This window comes from Saccostrea cucullata, unplaced genomic scaffold (assembly GCF_032062105.1).
Source record: "Saccostrea cucullata isolate Sc308-1 unplaced genomic scaffold, CSIRO_AGI_Scuc_v1 ctg4899, whole genome shotgun sequence".
NCBI classification, from domain to species: domain Eukaryota; kingdom Metazoa; phylum Mollusca; class Bivalvia; order Ostreida; family Ostreidae; genus Saccostrea; species Saccostrea cuccullata.
Window position 1 is genome coordinate 26,831 of NW_026919220.1, and position 15,232 is coordinate 42,062.

Consider the following 15,232-nt stretch of genomic DNA (forward strand, 5'->3'; position numbering starts at 1 on the left):
AATGCTTGTTTTGCCATTATTCAAACACTGAATTGTGATACATTTTTTTCTGTTTTATCATGATCATTACATGGCAGACACATAAAAGATGTGACCACTTGGCTGGGAGGCACTAATTCCTCCATGGCACCTGATCCCACCTCTGATGTTTTCAAGTTATGTGTTTGCTCTGCTTTTGATTTGAATTACTGGACTTCTTAGAAACTTGTTTTATGATTTCATGCTTATGTTTCAACCATTTGACAAAAATGAACCAGCAATGAGCAAATTATCACCTTTTTCTAAGCCTGAGAAAATAAGCATCACCCTCATATTTACCTGGTCTGTATACCTCTATCAATTATGTGCTCTATGATCCTCATTAGGTACTTGAAATTGTATATCGCTGTGTTCTTCTCCAAATAAAGCTTAAATTTACTTGAACCCCCCCCCCCCCCAAAAAAAAAACTGTTATTTGGAGAAGCATTTTTGAAAGAATTTCACGAAATTTCTATTTTTAGTAACCACGGCAACACCATTCATCGAAATCAAAAACCGATATACAGAATTATGTATCTTAGTGTAGTCTACTTGTGTGCCAAGTTATATTGAAATCAGACCAAAACTGTAGGAGGAGTAGAATTTTGAAAGAATTTCACAGAAATTTCTATTTTAAGTAACCACGTCAAGACCGTTCATCGAAATCAAAAACCGATACACAGAATTATGTATTGTATTGTAGTCTACTGGTGTGCCAAGTTATATTGAAATCAGACCAAAACTGTAGGAGGAGTAGCATTTTGAAAGAATTTCACAGAAATATCTATTTTTTTAGAAACCACGGCAACACCGTTCATCGAAATCAAAAACCGATACACAGAATTATGTATCTTAGTGTAGTCTACTTGTGTGCCAAGTTATATTGAAATCAGACCAAAACTGTAGGAGGAGTAGCATTTTGAAAAATTGTTTACAGACAGACAGACGGACAGACAGACAGACAGACAGCTAGACAGACGGACGGAAGACGGACGCATTACCATCGCATAAGCTCTTCTGGTCTCTGACCAGTAGAGCTAAAAATCAGATGAGAATCTAGCAATTTATTTATTAACTGAAAGCACACATTTTCATTGCTAATATTGGAAATTTTAAAAATAAAGAAAAGGGAGAGCTACAGATGCAAATATACACTACATAACGACTTTTCAGGCTCATGCGTTTCAAAAGCATGAATGACAGTTCCTTGACCGGAAGTCCAAGGGTTACTAGTAGTTACAAAATCACTTAAAGTTACTACACTATGCCAAGTTAGAGAAAATTCGACAAGACAAGAATAGACAAGAATATTTATTTCACTCAGATTAAGACATTGATAAACTTACTGCATGGTAGAATTCGGCTGCTTATGTTGTACAAGGCTGACTAGCACGTTTTAATTGAATGGTCAGAAAGGGGGGATATTTTAGAGTTATGTGTTACTTTATAAGGTTTAAAGATAAGATTAAGAATTAATACATAAATTTTAATTTAAATACATAAATTTAAAAAGTAAAATTTACAAAACAAAGATACTTCATTTAAACTTAAAATGTTATTTTTAGAACTCAGAAAGTAACACATAACTTTTAAAACATCTAGTGTTTATTTTTGGGACATCATCAACTTAAGGTTCATAAACCCTCTGCTCAATCATTTAAAATATTGTTTGAACCTAAATATTCATTTTCCAAAAGAAATGTATTTTTCTTTGTTATAAGTAAAATACAGACAATTACAGTCTAGCTTGTGGGGCAAAATAGGACCAAAAAAATGCACTTCAACTTGGCAAATCTGTTCAAGAATAATAGATATGTCATTAAGAGTTATCTCTCTTATTAGAGTATAAATAAACCTTAAGGACTTGCACAACATAACCTTTTATAATCATCCCTACTGATAAATGTTTTGCTTACTTCTGAATTTTGTATATTAAAATTAAATGGATTAAATGCTTTAAAAGAAATAAATTCTATTTTTTTTTATTTTTCAGACAGTATTTCCCAGTTTGGATAAAATTTGCAGTATTTACAAGGACGGAAAAAGGAGTATTTACCGTGGTTAACTCCCACAAACGGTATTTCCTGGTGAACCCTGCCTAATAAAGTACTGTATACAGGGTTATTTTTGCCCCGACTAATTTTCACCCTTTCATACTTGCAAACAATTTTGCCCTGATTTAAATTCACCCAGTCATAGTTTTGTTTAAGAAATTATACTGTATTCTATGAATTCGCCACCTTTTAAATTCGTCCAAATGAGAGTAGGGCGAAAGGGGCGAAAATAAAATGGGGGCAAAATTCCTTGTATACAGTATAAAGGATTTACACATACATGTACCTTCATTATTTTCTGGTGTTGGTATTCTTCTTTCTCATTCACAGGGTCAGAATTCTGTAATGGTTGTTTCTTTCCTAAAAATAAAACAAATACAGGGTAGAGTTAGTATGCTATTTTGAGATTATTTTTGTTAAATTTTTAGAATGCATACAGAATCATTTAGATGACCAATCATTGAATAGTATTCTAAAAAAACATAATTTTTTCCTCTATTATTACTACATTAAACTTTAATAACCCATTGTGGGCCCTCCCTAACCCTGGGGTCATGATTTGAATAAATCTGAATCTTAACTACATGAAAGACAAAAACATAGCATTTTACCTAAGAAGATTTTAAAACCTTTTTCCTGAGTGTGTTTTCCTTTGTAAAACCTTGATTAGTCCTTGTGACTCAATGAGTGTCATGGTTTTAAAAAGTTTGAATTTACATGATGATGCTTTCATAAGTTTCATGTGACAGCAAAACCCAGTCATAACGAAGTCATTGGAACCTATGAAATTACTTAGCTATATCTGTAATTTGTTATAACTGTATAAGAAATTCATTAATTTATATAGCTGGGGACCCAAGATCATTTCGCTTTATCCCTGAATTTGCAATATCCGTGTTTGCACTAAACAAGTTTTACTGTATCTTGTGCACTTGATCTTGAGCCTGTTGAGAAAAGGATTTTAAAATATTCTATGAATTATTTTACTTTTTTTCTAACTACTAAATGTATTGTTCAATTGAAGAAAGCATGACCCTACATTTGCACAGATACAATGAGTAACCTCTCTTTGCTATCACCTACTTTTTTCTGGCATTAGTAACTCAAGCATCAGCCATGTTATCTTTCCAAAATATTTTCAACAAAATAAAAACTCGACAAATTATCTCATGTTATTCCTCTCCAACTTTACATCACATGCACCAAAAGGTTTTTGCTTGTGCACCAAAGACAAAAACAAATGTTTGATGTGCTCCAAAACAAAAACAAATATCTGATTAAATTTATACGTTTTTCAATAAAAAAAAAAAACTAGAAATATGTCCATAGGAAATGAATGCCCTGCCAAGGATACATTAGTAAAGCAACATGAAAATTTGTACGTGTATAAAATTTGATCAGCTTAGTTCAGGTAGAGGTCATAGTTACTAGGGAATAAAAATGTAGGTCAGATCCAGCAAGTCTGGTAGTGTCCATCCCTAGATGCATCATCCATGCAAGTTTGGTTCAGGCAGGGCTTATAGTTACTTGAGAATGAAAACTAATGTCAAATCCAGCATCCGAAGCAAGTCTGGAAGTGTCCATCCCTAGATGTATCATCCATGCAAGTTTGGTTTATGTAGGGCCCATAGTTACTTGGGAAGGAAAATATAGGTCAGATCCACCATCCAAGGCAAGTCTGGTAGTGTCCATCCATAGATGCATCATCTATGCAAGTTTGGTTCAGGCAGGGCTTATAGTTATTAGGGATTAAAAATATAGGTCATATCCAGCATCCAAAGCAAGACTGATAGTGTCCATCTCTATATGCATCATTCATGCAAGTTTGCTTCAGACAGGGCTTATAGTTCCTTAGGAATGAAAATGTAGGTCAGATTCAGCATCTGAAGCAAGTCTGGTAGTGTCCATCTCTATATGCATCATCCATGCAAGTTTGGCTCAGGGTTTATAGTTCCTGAGGAATGGACCTGCTCCAAAAACTTTAACCTGGTCACTCATCGGGAAAATGTAGGTCAGATCCTGCATCCGAAGTAAGTCTGGTAGTGTTCATCCCTAGATGCATCATCCGTGCAAGTTTGGATTGGGTAGGGCTTTTAGTTCCTTGGAAATGGACCTGCTCCAAAAACTTAAACCTGGTCACTTATCTGGAAAATGTAGGTCAGATCCTGCATCCGAAGCAAGTCTGGTAGTGTTCATCCCTAGATGCATCATCCGAGCAAGTTTGTATCAACATGTAAAGTTTGATAACACCATCTTGAATGGTATGTCAGTCCTCCAAGTTGCGATGAAAATGGCAGCATTTGTGACAAAAAAATTGATTTTGCAACTAAAAATGAAAACACACTCGCATTTTCGCAACTGAGAAAATTTGGGCTGGATACGTCCATTTTTAAGATCGGGATCGATATCTCATTAGTAAAGATTCTTTATCAAGAAAATGTTTAAAAAACATATATTTAAATACGCTTTACAAAGCATCGCATGGACTTATATCACGTAATGTTATGGCAGCATACTGTATAAAGTTTGATAGAAACAGGGACGTACATATTATTAGTTACCTAGTCTTTTAATGACAGGGTATAGGATGATACCTGGTTAGTAAATTTCATACCTGGCGAGGCAGACCCGAGTCAGGTATGAACTAACCAGGTATCATCCCACACCCTGTCACTAAATGACTATGTAACGAATTTACCGCACCGATGAAACATTTACGTTTTCTCTGTAGTTTATAAATGGTTTTCTCTGCTAAATGCTTCAACGCGCTTATACTGTGCCTATTATGATGTCAAGTTTGTGTTTGTGACGTAATACATCGACCGGGTATAGATTCACTGACCGCGGGTATGTATTAACAACTGACTGGGTATAAGTAATCCACCGCCTTCACGTGACAGACTTCAACCAATCGTAAGTCAGAATTTCACGGAAATATCAACAGAGGTGGGGTAAAAATAATGTTCCTGATGGAATGGCATCCAAACTTCATAAACTTTCTAAGATCCGACCTTGTTACTTAAGCATTTGGTCAACTACTTGTATGTCACAATGAATCATGCTAATAAAGAGTGTTTTGGCGGCATTTATAATGACTGTGTAATAGGTTAGGTATGTAGTTGTAAGTAAACATGACAAACAGAAAGTCCTGTCTCAACTGCTGTCAAGCTTGTATTTTCATTTGATAAAATTTTATTTCTGTAATCAGATTACTTGTGTTCTTCTTTACAACCATAAGGGTACATGTATTCAAAAAAAATATTTCATTCAACATATCAAATTTTAATAGTCACAGTAATAAGTAATGTTTGATATAATAAAGAAATAATACATATCCTTCACAAGATGAAATGCTCCCATTAAGCTTGACTTAATGGTAGCTTATAGGTGCTTAATGGTGGCTTAAAGGCTGCCTTTAAACCACCATTAAGCCACCATTAAGCACCTATAAGCCACCAGTAAGCTTCCATTAAGTAACCATTAAGCCACCATTAAGCCGAATTTCTAACTTAATGGTAGCTTAATGGTGGCTTAATGGTTACTTAATGGTGGCTTACAGGTTCTTAATGGTTACTTTTAGACCACCATTAAGTCACCATTAAGCCACCATTAAGGTAGACTTACAGGTGCTTAATGTCCAAACTCCATTAAGCTACCATTAAGCCACCATTAAGCCACCATTAAGTCACATTACGCAGTCGATTATATTGTTTATATGGGTGAAAAATTATTTTTATAGTGATTTGTTATCATTATTATCAATGTAGAGTTCGTTTTATCTTGATTTGGTTAAAAATAATGAAAAAGAACAAAATTCAAAATAAAAAAAAAAACAAAAAAAAAAAAAAAACACGCCGCAGTGTGGGCGCGAACCCATGACCTTAAGTTTCGAAGGCAAACGCCTTATCCATTACGCTATCGCCGCTCCTTATTAAATGAGAAAATATTAAATATTTAACCTTTATTTTTTTCAAAATTTGTTTGGACTTGTTAAGGTTTTTACTAGAATTTTGTGGAACATTTCCAAACGTCTTGAATTGGTTTATTAATCAAAATATAAACAATTTAATTTTTGGATCTTAACACATTAATATATATATTTCTACACAGAGTTCGGATGATGTAGAATGATTGAGTTCTTCGCTCTGTTAGTGTTATTCGAAAATTTTTGAAATGTAAGCATTAAATCATGATTGAAGATAAATTGATTTTAGATAAAACACAAAAGTCTATCATCGAAAAAGAAAGAGGAAAAAACAGATTCTACTATTATTTTTAATATACTGCGGATATTAACGTTTCTGTGTCAACAATTTAGTGACAATCCTCGCGTAAGAGTTACCTGGTTAATTACGTTTACAAAAACTTTTTTTAGAATATCATATTCAGTTTCAATTCTTTTTGTATCATAATGGGTGTCAAAATAATTGACTTTTTTACGATGAATCATAATTTTTATTTGTTATATGCTTGCGTTAAATTTAATTTTTTTTTAAATAATTGATCATTAAAATCTGTCAGTGTACGTTGTGTATGTATAGTTTCCTGTTAGTTAACCGGGGACGGGGGACACCTAATTAAGGTCTATTGTCTGACCAGCCGGTTTACTGTACACGGATTATCTGTTAATCCTACCCCGTTTCTTAATGTGTATACATCTAGTCGGATGTCATGTTTAATCTGATCGGCCGTTCCTCTGAAAATCGATTTTGAAATAACAATCATTGAAGACCGACTAGATTTTAACAGATACTAACCGCTGCATTATTAAAAAAAAATAATTAATTAATTAAAAGTATTCATGATGTAAAAGCCATTAAAAAGTTTTTCATGGTAAAAGTCAATTTTTGAAAACTAAACATTTGTATACCAGTAGCCCCCCCCCCCCCAAAAAGGACAAAGGTTTTTTTTTTTTTATGAGATCATATATATAGTTATATTCCTGTGAATTCTGTAGCGGAATGTTTCTTTTGACATATGAAATAAAATGACCATTTTAATAAAGTAATATATATTTTGTGTTCGGAATATAGATAATTCTAAAAACAAATTGATTTTGGTATTGTACATTTAAGATATTTCACAAGGACTTGCTCACGGTGTGTAATTATTATTTATTTTTAAAAATCATATACACTAAAAATAAAAATAACGCATGTAATAATGGTTAATTTAAAAAATAAAAATAATATACAGTTCTGATACATGATGTCTTGTTTTATTATCACTGTAAATGATTTTTAAAAAAAAATTAGACACCTCGAGCAAGCCCCTGTGGCTATTAGCTAACTTCGTTCCCAGTGATCAAGATTATGCATGTTGACAAAAAACTCGTAGAAATTATGATCGAGACAGAATTATGAGATGGAATAGATTTTGCGTAAATGATATTAAAATAACTAAAAGCTAGTTTAAAGATTCTACATAAGATGCATAAAAGTTTAATGAGGGTTGACCATTAAGTCACCATTAAGCTCAGCTTAATGGTGGCTTAATGGTAGCTTAATGAAGTTTGGACATTAAGCACCTGTAAGTCTAGCTTAATGGTGGCTTAATGGTGGCTTAAAGGAATTAACTCCTTTAAGCCACCATTAAGTCACCATTAAGCTACCATTAAGCGATTGCTTAAAGGTAGTCTTTCGTCTTGTGCTTATTTGAATTATCAAGTTTTATTCACAAAATGTATTATTTTATGGCGAGTGAAATATTTGATTATGGCGACCAAAAAAAATTTTAGGTCACCATTTTGCGACCTAAGAGCAAGTGTGACTTGGAGCACTGCATGTTCAAATCTGAGCTAAACACTGATTTAAGAAAAGTGAGGTCAAGGTCAAAGGAAAGGTCAGGGTAAAAAAATGTTGATGCAGTTGCATAGCACACATCAATATCTATCAGCATATGAAGTTTAATGAAAATATCTTGGATCGTTTATTTGTGAAACTTAGCTTTGAACAGAGCTAAACGCAAAGTGTGACGGAAGACGGAAGGACAGAAAGATGGAACGACAGATAGGCGGAAGGATGAAAGACGGACACGACAAACACTATATGCCTCGGCCATATTCATGGTGGGGCATAAAAATGTTCAAAGTCTTGTGAAAATTGAATTTAATTATAAAAATTTTACAAATAAACCATGTAAATAAAATTACAAAATAAGGTGTAAAATGCTGTTTATCTATGCATTCTAGAAGAACTTGGATTTAATTCTACAAGTGGAAATCCTACTTATACATATACTTCTCTTTCTAAAGAAGAAATTCTTCAGAATCACCTGTCAGTTTTGAATACTTTTAATATTCCACAGAGCCAAAATGAATTTGAACTACCTTATATATATTGGATTCCGAAACTTCATAAGAGTCCTTACAAACAAAGATACATTGCAGGTTCCAGTAAATGTTCAACCAAGCCTCTTTCATTACTTCTCACTAAAATATTGACAGTAGTGAAGGAAAAACTTCAAGAGTACTGTACGACTATATATTCAAGAAGTGGTGTAAATCAGATGTGGATACTTAAAAATTCTAAAGAACTTTTAGACAATTTGAAACAAGAAATCTGTGAGCGAATGCTCACTAGGAATACCCCCGCTCTGATGAGAATAAACACGATCATGTTAATATACACAAGATCCATTACAGACAGATGCACAGACAAACAGGAAGTTAACATCAGTTTCATATCAAAATTAATCCAACCAAATGGCATGCCTCAACATAAAGTGTACTAAAATTTGAAGCATCTGCAATGAGTAGTTGCTGAGAAAACTGCGACAAAAATTCATAATGTATGAAACGGACAGACGCACAGACAAACAGGAAGTTGACATCCGATTTGAACCAAAATGTATCCCACCGTATGGCATGTCTCAGAGAAGATTGTGAAGATTGTGTTGCGACGAAAAATTATGAAACGGACAGACGCACAGACAAACAGGAAGTTGACATCCGATTTGTATCCCACCGTATGGCACATCTCAGAGAAGATTGTGTTAAAATTTCAAGCATCTGCGATGAGTAGTTCCTGAGAAAACTGTGACGAAAAATTTGTTACGGACAGACAGACGGACAGACAGACAGACAGACACACAAGGGTAAAACAGTATACCCCCCTCTCCTTTGGAGCGGGGGTATAATCACAAGACTTTACAAAAATCAACAGCATAAAAACTTACGACTTTTCAACTTTATACACAACAATTCCCCACGACAAATTAAAATCCAGGCTTTTTGATATCATTGACAGCTGCTTCTTCAATAAAAATGGAACTCGTAAGTTTACTTACCTCGTCATTGGTCATTTAAAAAATTATTTTGTTAAAACAGATTCTGATTGCACACATAAGTACTCTGAAGTTGACATCAAGAAGATGCTTGAGTTTCTGATTGACAATATCTATGTGGTTTTTGGAGACCAGGTATTCCAACAATCTATTGGAATTCCCATGGGTACAAATTGCGCTCCGTTATTAGCAGACTTATTTTTATATTCATATGAAGCAGAATTTATGCAAAATCTTTTACGTGAAAAGAAGAAAACACTTGCTGTGGCCTTCAACTCGACATTTAGATATATCGATGACGTATTGTCAATTAGTAATGATAATTTCCATTCCTACGTCGACACGATATATCCTGGTGAGCTTGAGATAAAAGATACCACAGAGTCCTACACTTCTGCTTCATACTTGGATATTTTACTTGAAAAATACACTAATGGTAATCTAACAACCAAGCTATATGATAAACGTGATGACTTTAACTTTTCTATCGTCAACTTCCCTTACTTATGCAGCAATATACCTTCATCACCTGCATACGGAGTATTTATATCTCAGTTGATTCGATATGCAAGAGCATGCTCTACATATGAACAATTTCTTAAACGAGGTAAGTTATTGACAAGCAAGTTGATGAAACAAGAATATCAACAGTCTCGTTTAAAGTCATCATTTCGTAAATTCTATGGTCGATACAATGACCTTGTCAGCAAATACAATTTATCATTGAATGAAATGCTGACTGACGTTTTTCATACCAATTGTTAGTCCATTATTTATACACTGAATTGACCACGCATTTTTTCCGTTATATCCTGATTATGACAACGAGCACACGGCGGGTGTGACCGGTCGGCAGGGGATGCTCACTCCTCCATGGCACCTGATCCCACCTCTGATGTTTCGGAGGTCCGTGTTTGCTCTGCTCTTATTTTGTACATTTGTTTTATGGACGTTGAGATTGAATACTGTTCGTTATTTCAATATCCTTCTCCACCTCCTCACCAATTCTCCATTGGTGTCATTGGTGTCAGTGCACTCCATCTAGTCCATTGAAGTGGGACAGGTGGACCAGACAAAATTTTTAGTTACTACAACTGAGATTTGACCACCTATCAAAATCTGTATCTACATGCTTTTTTTGTGTGTATTTGTTCATATTACCAATTTCGTTTTAAGAATTAAATTATATTAAATTTTTACCATGCTTTATTTGCATTTTTAATTGAAAGTTTTCAAGTCAAAATTAAATAACATAACTTATTTAACATGTTTAATACAATTAATCATAGTTATCAAAGCATTAATAAAGGACTTTATGCTGCAATGGCTAACATTTGCCCCCAGGTCAAACATTGACAGAGAAATATATAAAAATATATATTTATGGTTAAGAACAGAAATATTTTCATAAGGCCAAAATAAAAAAATACTCTTGTTTCCTGTCACCCAACATACTCTACATTTACCCTCCGACCCTAAACATGCTAAAAGCTTTTATTACATTTTCATTTCTTAAGTGACTATTTTCCTAACTACTAAAGTCAGCCAACAATATTTACAGAACTAATACATCACAAGTGCACAGGACACATTTACTTTATAAATTTTTATCAACAGACCTGCTCTGTAAACTGTAAATATATCATTTTCATGTTATTACATGCTATGTGTTCTGCATTCATTGAGTTTGGAAAATAAAATATTTTCTCAAAATAAAATTTTTCCCCTTCCTACAGAGCTCCAGATAATTTTTTACCCCAAGGTGTATTTACTCCCTGATTTTCAAATCAATGCAGATTTTGATTTTCAGCAAAATGATTGAAGAGTATTTTTTATGGAGAAATGTTCTGACCTCTATTTTGAGCTTGTTATTGAAGTATGCGTTTTTGAAGAGGGAAAAAACTTCAAAGGTCAGTTCCTGCATTTATTTAAATAAATTTTGTAAATACCAACAAAACATTTTGGTGAGATTGGGAAGCATTCTTTTTTGACAAGGAGGATTATACAATTGAATAGGTCAAGGTCACTGCACCATAGAGTCAGGGACACAGATAAATTTTCCTTCATTTAAGACATCGTATCAAGAGTAAAGTGAAAGAATCTTCATTAATATGGCAAGTTAAGAGAGATGAAAAATTGGACCCATAGTAAAAAAAACGTTATGTCTAGTGCATAGTCTTTCTACACAGAAATCAATTTTATTCTAAATCTCCGATTCTTCCTCCTGAAATGGGGATCGTCGTCGACATTACTAGAATATTCCTGGTCACTAAAAGGCTTTTAAATCTGTACTTTGTTTTGAGAAAAATCAGACACTGTGTTAACCTCAATTCGTATTATTAAGGAAGTCGTACCTGTTTTCCTCAACTTCTTGTACGCAGTACTTTCATGGTGGAATGCGTATCTATGATTGCTAATGCGTAATTGTACGCTCTATTTTAATTTTCAATGCGTATTTTTTAAATTTAATGCGTATTTCTGCAAATACGCACCTTATCTGGAGCTCTGTTCCTATCTACCCTAATTTTTTGGTCAGAGGACAGGAAACAAGAGTATATTTTCTTTTGGCTTAAACAATGACATCTTATACTTGTACTTGATATGATGTCAGGAAAATGACGTAAGTTTAAATTTTCCATGAATTCTACAGAAAATGGTGTCTATTAATTACGTCAATATTTTTAGCAAAATTCACAGACTGCAGGTCTACTCAAGCTCAATATTTTGATATTATGTGTATTACTATGTAGAATGATAATATCAATGAAATATGTAAATAATGTTCCTAAGCAGACCTGCACCCTACAGTTTTATAGTAAAAAATAACCAATATTTGTACACTGTATATTCCTTATTCTTCATGAGAACTTATTATCGCAAATGGGCTCTTCAACGGCAAATCGCGAAAATAATAATTTGCAAATGGACGGTTGATCAAGAGATTTTACATAGATTTTTGTTGTGTATTCACTCGAATAAATGAGATTTATAACTCAGCCATGCGGTTACAAACTATTTATTACGGAAGTAACATGAATAACATCTAAAACCGAAAACGTACAAATCTACAGAATTCCGGAATACTACATTCCTCCCCCTTTAAATGTAATGGACACATATTTCATGTTTCATTTAATAATAAAAATCAAATTATGATTAGTAGAAGGAATATCAATATTACTTGGACATCTGTATACAAAATACATTTATGACTAGACTTTGACTAGATTTACATTCATGACTAGACTTCACTAGACTTCAAATTTACATTTTAAGATGAGACAGACAAAAAAAAAAAAAGGTTACATTTTTTTGCACTACTTGGTTATATGTAACATAAACAATCATAAAGCAATACCATTCTAAAAATCAAACATTGCATGCATTTATATATCATTCAGTCCATTATTACTGCTGGTAGCGTTTTGGCACAACATTACGAGTGGAACGGGTTGGATAGCGTTTTTCAGATACGAAAGTTGCTGCCGGTGAACATGTCGGTATAGGCATCAGTTCGGGTGCTTGTTTCTTGGTCGGTGTCGCGATTAACTTGTCCCGGTCACAGTCATGATGTTTCGGCCGACAATGTACCATCATTCGATCGAATTAACTGTTGATCTAGATTCAGGGTTGGAGGTATTTGTGCAGAGTTGGTGAAATCTGCAGATCTTATCTGGTCTGTATGCCGACGCCATGTTGTCCCTGGTGCAATTTCCACTTTGTACGAAAGAGGTCCTGTTTTCGAGTCAATTGTCCCTGCGATCCATTTCTCACTATGGCTGCGATAGTCGCGAACAGCAACTTTGTCACCGGTGTTGAACTGTCGAACGGGTTCGGGTATGCGGTACTGCATGCTTTCTTGTTTAGCTTCCACTGTGTTACGAACATTCGGCTTCAGTCGTGTGAGTCTGGTACAAAGTTCACGTCCTAAGAAAAGTTTAGCTGGTGTTTCCCCTGTTGTCGAATGCGGCGAACTTCTGTACGTAAGTAGGAAGTTGGCAAGACGCTTAGAAGTAGAAGTTTCTTCCTCTTTTGATGCGCGCATTGACTGTTTCAGTGTCTGGACTAGTCTCTCCGCTAGCCCATTTGTTCTCGGATGATACGGAGCTGACGTAATGTGACGAATTCCGTTGTACTTCATGAAGTCTCTAAAGGTTTCGGAGACGAACTGTGGTCCGTTATCCGAGACTAGTTGATCTGGTAGGCCATTCCTTGAAAATATCCTACGCAGTACATCCACTGTGCGGTCTCCCGTTGTTGTTGACATCTGGACAACTTCGGGCCATTTTGAGAATGCATCAACTACGACTAAGAACATGCTTCCTTGGAACGGGCCAGCAAAGTCTACATGTATCCTTTGCCATGCACGTTGGGGCCATTCCCACGGATGAACAGGTGCTTCTGGTGGCATAGGTCGGTTCTCCTGACAACCTTTGCAACTTTTCACAAGTGTCTCTAAGTCTTTGTCAATACCTGGCCACCATACTAAACTTCGTGCTACGGTTTTCATCTTGACGATCCCTGGGTGTCCTTCGTGAAGCTCCTCTAAGACACGTGAACGAAGGTCCTGGGGAATGATAACACGGATTCCCCATAGTAAGCATCCCTGATAAATAGAGATTTCATTTCTGCGAGAGAAGTATGCCTTCAGATCTTCACTTAAGTTATTTGAAGATACTGGCCATCCTGAAGCTGTCATGTCATAAACCACTTTCAGAGCGGTGTCTTTTACTGTTCCTCTCTGCACTTCCTTACTATTAACAGGTAGGCTTTCAAGTTGCTGAATCATATACAGTTCAGTCACGTCATAAGCGTCTTCATTGGATCCTTCGCTTTCTGGCGGCACAGGAAGTCTTGATAAGGCATCAGCGTTGCTATGTTTCTTTGTGTTTTTGTATCGGATATCGTATTGAAATCCTGCTAGAAAAAGCGCATATCTCTGTAGTCTAGCTGCTGTAGTGACAGGTAGTCCTTTCTCGGGATGAAAAATAGATACCAGTGGTTGATGATCAGTCACTAAGGTGAACTTTCTCCCATACAGGTATGCATGAAATTTCTTCACTCCCCAAACTAATCCTAGCGCTTCCTTATCAATTTGTGCGTACTTCCTCTCTGTTTGACTAAGTGATCTAGATGCGAAAGCGATCGGCTTTTCAGAACCATCCGGCATCAAATGAGAGAGCACGGCTCCCAGTCCATAGGGAGAAGCATCTGTTGCCAGAGTTACAGGCTTCTGTGGATCGTAGTGCACAAGTACTTGGTCTGACGTCACGAGTTCCTTGATTTTCTCAAATGCTGCTCTGCATGTCTTTGACCATACAAATTTGCAATTGTCCTTCAGAAGGTCATATAAGGGTGCTGAGTGAGTAGATAAGTTCTCCATGAATCGTCCATAGTAGTTTACGAGTCCTAAGAAAGCTCTGAGTTCAGACACGTTCTTTGGTTCTGGAGCATTTAGCACCGCTTCAATTTTCTTTGATGTTTTGTGGAGTCCTTCTGCATCAATCACATGACCACAAAATTCAATTTTGTCTTTTAGGAATTCACTCTTGTCTACATTTGCTTTTAGCCCGTAACGGTCAAGTCGCTTCAAGACTTGCTCTAAGTTCTTAAGGTGTTCTTCAGGTGTTCTCCCAGTAATGATCATATCATCCATGTTGCAGTGTACTCCCTCGAGTCCTTGAAGAACTGTATCCATGGATCTCTGCCATATTGCGGGCGCGGAGGCTATTCCGAACACGAGCCTGTTGTACTGGAATGAACCACGGTGAGTATTTATCGTGAGATAATGCCTGTCCTCTTCTCTCACTGTCATCTGAAGATACGCATTCTTCAAGTCCAGTTTTGTAAACTGTTGTCCTCCCGCCAAACTTGCA

The 15,232-nt window shown here is 35.4% G+C and overlaps 1 protein-coding gene across 3 annotated transcripts in view; it reads right to left on the reverse strand.

The window, feature by feature from the left end:
- Nucleotides 1-15,232, reverse strand: part of LOC134282596 (zinc finger protein 91-like) — a 101,360-nt gene that overhangs the window by 19,101 nt on the left and 67,027 nt on the right. For all 3 annotated transcript variants that reach the window (XR_009995326.1, XM_062765002.1, XM_062765007.1), the window contains exon 2: nucleotides 2,359-2,432. Coding sequence is in view for 2 of the 3 variants with exons in the window: in XM_062765002.1 (XP_062620986.1) it covers nucleotides 2,359-2,432 (74 nt within the window). In the remaining variant the exon portion in view is untranslated. The remainder of the gene's footprint in view (nucleotides 1-2,358; nucleotides 2,433-15,232) is intronic.